The sequence below is a fragment of the Aureococcus anophagefferens genome, assembly GCF_000186865.1.
Source record: "Aureococcus anophagefferens unplaced genomic scaffold AURANscaffold_4, whole genome shotgun sequence".
Lineage (NCBI taxonomy): Eukaryota > Pelagophyceae > Pelagomonadales > Pelagomonadaceae > Aureococcus > Aureococcus anophagefferens.
The window spans coordinates 865,595-873,419 of NW_008705564.1; the positions used below are offsets into that span (position 1 = coordinate 865,595).

Below are 7,825 nucleotides of genomic sequence, written 5' to 3' on the forward strand. Positions count from 1 at the left end.
GGAGCGGCAGGCGGCGCCGCCGCCGCCGCCGGGGCCCCGGGCGACGGTGCAGATCGACGGCCCGTCCCTGGGCCTCGCCTTCGGGCCCGACGGCCGCATCCGCGGCGTCCAGCCCGGCGGCGAGGGCGAGGCCAAGGGGCTCGCGGTCGGCGACCGCGTGCTCCGCGTCGGCGAGAAGGACGTCGACACGGACGCGGCGATCCGCGCGGCCGTCGGCGCGCACGCGGAGCGGCCCCTGGCGCTGACGGTGGAGAAGCCGCCGCCGAAGGAGCGCGTCGCCGTGACCATCGACGGGCCGTCGCTGGGTCTGGCCTTCGGGCCCGACGGCGCCGTGCGGGGCGTCCAGCCCGGCGGCGAGGGCGAGGCCAAGGGCGTCAAGGTCGGCGAGCGGGTCGTGAAGGTCGGCGACGTCGACGTGGCGAGCGACGCGCAGATCCGCGCCGCCATCGGCGGCCACCCGGAGCGGCCGCTCGCGATCACGATCGAGCGCTACGCGCGAGAAAAGCCGAAACCGCCGAAGCTCGACCCCGCGCGCGACCTCGTGCCGCTGACCTTCGAGGGCCCGACGCTGGGCATCGCCTTCTGCCCCAACGGGACGCCGGGCATGCTCCAGCCCGGGGGCGAGGCCGAGACGCTCGGGTTGCAGTACTCGGACAAGGTCGTCAAGGTCGGCGACGTCTGGTGCGAGGGCGAGGACGAGATCAAGGCCGCGGTGGCCGCGCACCCGCAGCGGCCCATCACGATCACCGTGGCGCGGAAGAAGCCGAAGCGCGCCGAGCCCGACGAGGACCCGAAGCGCGAGCGCGTGCCGCTGACCTTCGAGGGCCCGACGCTCGGCATCGCGTTCTGCCCGAACGGCACGCCGGGCATGCTCCAGCCCGGCGGCGAGGCGGAGACGCTCGGGTTGCAGTACAGCGACAAGGTCATCAAGGTCGGCGAGACGTGGTGCGAGGGCGAGGACGAGATCAAGGCCGCGGTCGCCGCGCACCCGGACCGGCCCATCACGATCGTCGTCGCGCGGAAGCTCCCGCCGAGCCTCGTCTTCGGCGAGGTCAGCCAGGGCCCCATCATCGAGCAGCGCGACACGGACGGCGACCTCGACGAGATCATCATCGAGTACCTCGACGACGACCTCGAGCGGGCGTAAGTTTGTCGTTGCACCACACGTTGACCATGTGACGAGGCTGCCCGCGCGCGGCGCCGTCGTCCATCGGCCATCGGCCGCGGCCATGGCCGGGTAGTGCGTGATCGACGGACGAGTCGTGCGTCCAGAGAGATGGCGCGGCGCTACCGCGTCAAGGGCAAGGGCCTGCTGCTGCGCGCGGCGGCGGCCATGGACTCGAAGAAGATCATCCAGTACCCGACGGACACGATCGTGACCGTCGCCAAGGAGGCGACCGTCGGCGAGACGGACCGGGCCTACGTCGTCGCCGCGTCCATGCCCGAGGGCGGCGCGGCGGAGCGCTTCGACGAGGGCGTGAGCGCCGTCGTCGGCTGGGGCAGCATGCGCGTGCTCGAGCTCCTCGACGAGACGGAGCTCCTCGAGCTCCGAGAAGACGAGACGCTGCCGCCGCCGCTGCCGACGGACCGGTCGCCGCCGCGGCCCTTCGGCGCGCGGCGCGACGGCCTGGGCATCAGCGAGTACTGCGACAGCGAGACGCGCGCGATGCTCGAGGCGCGGAACCGGACCATGGGGCCGCCGGAGTCGCTGCTGGACGTGCCCGCGGACGTTTTACGGGGGCTGCTCGACGCCGACAATTTCAAGTACGCGCCGCCGCCGCCGGAGGCCACAATCTTCACGGCCGACGCCGTCAAGGACGGCGCGAAATTGACGGTCTACGCGCCGCCGCACGACGAACGTTCGCTCCCCGCGGTCGTCTTCGCGCACGGCGGCGGCTTCATGTCCGGGTCCCGCAGACACGTCGACGGCCTCTGCCGCGAGCTCGCGGTGCGCGCGGCCGTCGCCGTCGTCTCCGTCGAGTACCGCCTCGCGCCGGAGCACCCCTTCCCCGCGGGGCTCGACGACGTCCGCTCCGCGGTATCGTACTGTAGAGGCTCGCCCGCGCTGCCCAACGCGGGCACCGTCGACGGCGCGCGCGTGGCCCTCGCCGGCGAGTCCGCGGGGGCGAACCTGGCCCACGTCGCCGCGCTGCTCGCGCGCGACGACGACGACGAGAGCGACGGCGAGGGCGAGACGCCGCCGAACGCGCTCCCGAAGAAGCCGTGGCTCCGCTGCGAGCTGCTCTGCACGCCCCAGCTCGGGCTGCGCTGCGACGAGCGCAGCGTCGCCGAGTACGGCCACGGCCACTTTTTGACGCGCGAGTTCTTGGACTACGTCCGGGAGGTCGCGTACCGCGAACGGCGCGACGACTGGCGCGTCGCGCCGCTGGACGCGGTCGCCGCGAAGACGCTGGACCTCGACGGCTTCGCGACGCCGACGCTCATCCTCGCCGCGGAGCTCGACCCCCTCGCGGACCAGGCGTTCCTCTACCACGACGCGCTCCTCGCGGCGGGCGCGCCCTCGGAGCTGTGGCTCGCGCGCGGCACCGTCCACGCGTTCCTCAACAACGCCGCCGCCGCGTCGCGGCGCGACGCGGGCCTCGACAAGGCCGCCGCCTACCTCCGGGCGCACCTCTACGGGAGTTAGCTAGCGTGTCTTCCTACTAGATTTTCTTCACGAAGGCCGCGGGCGCGCCGCCCCAGAGCTCGCCCTCGGGCACGGCCTCCAGGACGACGGCGTTGTCCGCGACGGCGCCAAAAACGTCGGCCTTGACCACGGCGCCGTGGCCGACGACGGCGCCGTCGCCGACGGCCGCGGGGCCGTAGACGACCGCGCCGACGCCGACGGTCGCCTTGGCGCCGACGGCCGCGCCCCCCACGAGCGTCGCCGACGGCGCCACGCAGGCGCTCTCGGCGACGCAGGGGCTCTGCGCGTCGACGGGCACGGCCGTCGTGTGCCGCGAGACGTGGTCCCAGAAGCTCAGGTCGCCAACAAAGGCCTTGGACGTGCGCTCCATGGCCGTCCCCGTCTCGCGCAGGGCCTTGCCCAGGGAATGCTTCGCGAGGTTCGCGAGGGCGGACGCCATCGCGGGTGGCTGTGGAGCGTCGGTGTCGGCGCGGTGGGAGGCAGGCGCGCGCGAGAGGCTGCCAAAACTGAGCCACACCTCGTCTGTCGAGCAAGCCGAGGTCGATGTCGCCGGCCCTCGGCTGGCTTGGCAGGCTCTTGGCCGCGTTGGGGCGTCGACGTCGCCGGCCCGCGACCCGACGACCCCCCCCCCACCCTCGGCAGCGCGTCCCTATCCCCTACTCCTTCGTGTCGGACTGGACGCCCGTCGGGCGCGCGTAGTGGCCCTTGGTCACCTCGAGGTGCTCGAGGAAGTGGCCGATGGTCGGCGTGGGCGCGGCGCCGTCGTCGGGCGGCGGCGCGTACTCCGCGCCCCCGACGTCGTCGAGGGAGCGGTGGCCGAGGGGCACGCGGTCCGCGGCCTTGAGCTCGACGGATTCGGCCGCGTGGCCCCGCTTCGCGTCGTCGTGCCAGCGGTCGCGGCGGTGGTCCCAGACCGGCGTGCGCGCGACCTGTTGCCCAAATGAAAAAATCCAAAAAAAGGCGGGGCGCCGGCAGCCGCGCCGTCTTCCAGTCCTTGGTGTAGGCGCGGGCGAGGTAGTTGGCGGGCCGGCCCGGCGCGGGCGCCTTGACGCGGCGCACGCGCGACCGGCGCGGCCCGAAGTCGGCGCAGCGCAGCGGGTACCTGCGAACGGGGCCTCGGCGACACCAAAGGGGGGCGGCGCGGCGACGCGCAGCTCGTCGACGGCCCACCACTCGTTGGGCCAGGCCTCGCGCGCCGCGGCCTCGGCGTAGCGCACGTTGCCCGACGCCTCGTCGAATTCCATGGTCAGCAGGTCGACGAAGGGCCACCTACGCGTTCCATATGAAGCGACGGCGCATCGACCAAGCGCACCGGTCGCCCTTCCACATCTTGTAGCCGTAGAACGTCCGCTCGAAGGCCCAGCCCGCGTCGGGCAGGTGCGCCGCCAGCGCCTCGCCGAGCCGCGGCGCGTCGAGGGGGCCCACGGCGAGGTCGACCTGCGCGCGGTGCTCGGCCGCGCGGCGCCGGGAACGCGGCGCCGGGGGCCGCGCGTCGTCGTCCCAGGGGATGATGCCCCCGTGGCGGCACTGGCCTAACAGCGTGCCCGCGCAGAGCCAGTGCTCGACGTTGCAGACGTCGAGGAGGCGCAACGCCTCGTCGAGCCGCTCGTACATCTTCTCGCCGTCGCTGGCGTTGACGACGAAGCGCGCGAGGGCCGGGTTCAGCACCGGCGCCACGCAGCGCACCTCGCCGAAGCCCGCGGCGCGCTTGAGCAGGAGCATGTGCGCGTCGTCCTCCGGCGCCGGCGCGAGGTCGATGGGCGCCACGTCCTCGCGGCCGAGGATCTGCAGACTGGGCTCGGCGCTTGCGGCCATCGCACAATGGAGATGGGGGGGCAGCGTCCAAGCTTGCAGGCACTGTTGCGCTTCTGAGGCGAAGGAGCACCCGCACCGACGCGAGCCTGGCCGTGCGATTCCAGCTTGTGTCCGCCGCCCCTCCGCCCGCCCCGTCGACCCGCCGACGCCGCCTGTCGCGCATCCGCTCGTATCCGCCCGGAGGAAACGCGAGACCAAAAAATCTCGCTCGAGAACGCGCGGCACTCGACGAGCGGCCGCCGATTCCACGAGAACCGAAACGATGGCGACCATGGCCGCGGCGCCCACGGGCGACCACGTCGACGAGAACGACGCCTGGACCATCGCGTTCCGCGCTTTGAGCGCGTTCCCCGGGACGGCCTGCGCCATGCTCCGCGAGGCCGGGTTCACGGCCGACGACCTCCGGCGCCAGGCCTCCCACGAGCTCTGCAGCCGCGGCGACACGCTGCTGACGCGCGCGGCGAGATTGGGCCACATGGAGGCGGCGACGACGCTGTTGGACCTGGGCGCGGACCTGGAGTGGCCCACGCGCGCGACGGACCTGAGCCCTCTGCAGGTCGCGTGCCACTGCGGCCACGCGCAGGGCAGGAAAAGGGTGATTCAAGTTCGCTTCAACATGAGTGTTCCGCGCGCGCGCGTTCCGGAAAAAGCATCCACGCGTCGAGAGCGCTCCGAGGGATGATCGCTCGTCCCAAAATCAGCCGAAACGAGTGGAAAACGGCCGAGATAGGAGCCTCCAAAGTTGGGAATTTCGCACCCTTTTCCTGCCCAGGCCACGCGGATCTGGTCGCGTACTTCCTCCGGCGCGGCGCGTCGATCACGCGGCGCAACAACCGGGGCCTCTCCGCCGTGTCCACGGCCGTGCACACGCCGGACGTGCGCTGCCTCGACATCCTCGCGCACGCGGGCGCGGATCTGGCGAGCCGGGGCCTGGCCCGGGGCAACACGCTCGCGCAGTCGGCCGCGTCGCGGGGGAACCTGAACGCGCTGGCCTACCTCGCGTCGCGGGGCGTGAACCTCTTCGAGCGCGACTTCCGGGGCCTCTGCTCCCTGGACGCGGCCGCGAAGCAGCGCAACGCGGTCAACGGGGCCGGGCCCAACGCGACTCTGGACTTCCTCTACGAGGTGCTCCGCGTCGGCGGCTCCGCGGCGTCCATCGCCTGGACGCGGCACGTCCGCGCGGCGCGGCGGCTGCCCCTGGTCGTCATGCGCGCGCTCGTGGTCCGCGGCCGCGCGGTGCCCGCGCCGCCGGCGGACGACGGCGGCGACGGCCTCCGCCGCGTGCTCGTCTTCCTCACGTCGGCGCTGGACCCCGGCGGCGGGTCGCCGACGTCGCGCCGGGCGCCGCCGCCGGCGCACCGCGCGCGGCCGCCGGACGCGCGCGCCGCGCCGCTCCGCAAGGCGCCCGCGCGCGCGGCCGCGGCGGCCCACTGCACGACCGGGCCCTTCCGCCACGTCGTCTCCTTCCTGTGACGTAAGATAGGATCCCCGGGCCTACACGACCCACACTTCTTCGACCCGCAACAACGGTGGCCGTCCACCGAGACGCAGGGCCTCGGCCGGGGCGCCCGGCGGTCAAAGGTGACGTGATTTCGGAGCACCGATCAAGAAGCTGACCAGGCCTTGGGGCTGCCCGTCCATGGGCATGGCCGACTGCCCCGAGGAGGCGGGGGCGCTCCCGGCGACGCCGACGGAGGACGCGAAGGCGCAGCAGAAGTTCCGGCAGCTCAAGGCCTACACGCGGGACCTCCTCAAGAGCCACGACCGCACGGTCCAGGATTTGGAGGAGACGCGGGCGGCCCTGGAGCGCTGCCGGGGCGACCTCGCCTGCGAGCGGGCGACGAGCGAGGACCTGGCGCGGGAGCTCGAGGAGCGGACGCGGGACAACGTCGAGCGCCTCGCGGCCTACGGCCGGCGGCCGGCGGACCCCGAGCACACGGCGCCCGACGACGACGCGCACCACGACTCGTCGAGCGACGTCACGTCGCTCGACGCGGGCAAGTGCGAGCTCTACGGCGAGCTCCTGGCCGCGCGGCGGCGCTGGGCGCGCGCCGAGCGCGCGAACCGCCAGCTCCGCGACATGCTCCGCATGTCGTCGGAGCTGCGTCACGTCGACGTCGCCGCGCGGCGCCGCGGCAGCGGCCGCGACATCACGCGGGCGCTGCGGCGCCTCGCGCGGCGCGGCGGCGCCGGCGACCGCGACGAGGAGTCGGACCCGTCCGACGACGACTTCGGGTCCGACGGCGGCGGGGCCGCGCCCGCCGCGCGGCCCCCGCGGCGCGCGGCGCCCGACGCGCGCGCGGCGATCCTGGAGGGCGTGCGCGCGAACCACTCCTGGAGCCTCGACAACCTCGACGCGCTCCACGGCGAGCCGCCGGCGCCGCCGTCGCTCAAGGCGCGCGGCGACGCGCTCCTCGACGGCGTCTTCCGCGGCCTCGGCGCGCGGCGCCGGCGGTCCAATGAGCCGCCGGCGAAGCGGCTCCCCTTGGCGCGGGGGCGCCACCAGGCCGCCGCGCCCCGGGCGCCGGCGCCGGACCCGGCGAGGCAAACGCCGGCGCCGCGGCGCCGGACCCGCGGCGCGACCTCGCGGCCCTCGACGCGGCGCGGCTCGCGGCGCGCGTCGCGGGCCTCGGCGCGGCCTACGGCGCGGCGGCGCCGGGCCTCGAGTCCCACGGCTGCGACGGCAAGTTCCTCGCGTCGCTGCCGCACCGGGAGCTCGACGAGACCCTCGCGGACCTCGGCTTCGACCGCCTCATGCGCCGCCGCATCTACTTCGACCTCGACCTCGACCTCGCCCTCCTCGACGCGCCGAACAAGGAGCCGGGCTAAGCGTGGGGGTCGAGAGGCGGCGGCTCGAGAAGCGGCAGTGCGAGGCCGAGGACCGACTTCCACGGGCGACGCGCGGCGAGGCCTGCGGCAAGGCGAATTATAGCCGCCGGAGTAATTTGGCGGTATATTACCGGTAATGGTAATTACCGGTAATTACCGGTAATTACCCGGTGCCATAATTCGATACCGGGTAATCCGCGTACAGGCCGCGGTCCGCTAGTACACGTGGCTGACGATCCGAGCGTCGCGGCCCGTCGCGGTCGTGTTTCGCATCGCGGTCGACGCGCGGCGCGAAACCGCGACCGAGCGGCTGCTCGTCGCGACGTCGCGACGGGCGCGCCGGGCGACGCCCCCCACGCCGTAGCGCGCCGCCGGCGTTGTCGCGTGGAAGCCACCTAAAAGAGAATTCGGTCGACACGCGGGTTCGCGGTGGTCCTTTCGAGCCGCCATACCGCCTCTAGCCGTCCGCGGACGCCCTGATTACCGGGTAATTACCCTTCTGCGGTAATTACCCGGTAATTACCGGTAATTACC

The 7,825-nt window shown here is 73.6% G+C and overlaps 2 protein-coding genes across 2 annotated transcripts; both read left to right on the plus strand.

Moving 5' to 3' along the window:
• Nucleotides 1-1,825: 1,825 nt before the first annotated feature.
• On the plus strand, nucleotides 1,826-2,566 carry AURANDRAFT_13292 (hypothetical protein; the record flags this gene model as incomplete). Its single annotated transcript, XM_009036011.1, has 1 exon — nucleotides 1,826-2,566. A coding segment is annotated over one exon (741 nt), but the record flags the coding sequence as incomplete, so codon positions are not given.
• A 2,158-nt stretch (nucleotides 2,567-4,724) lies between these two features.
• On the plus strand, nucleotides 4,725-7,384 carry AURANDRAFT_71001 (hypothetical protein; the record flags this gene model as incomplete). Its single annotated transcript, XM_009036012.1, has 4 exons — nucleotides 4,725-5,082; nucleotides 5,235-5,931; nucleotides 6,083-6,884; nucleotides 7,007-7,384. Coding segments are annotated over 4 exons (2,234 nt in total), but the record flags the coding sequence as incomplete, so codon positions are not given.
• Between the last annotated feature and the right edge of the window lie 441 nt (nucleotides 7,385-7,825).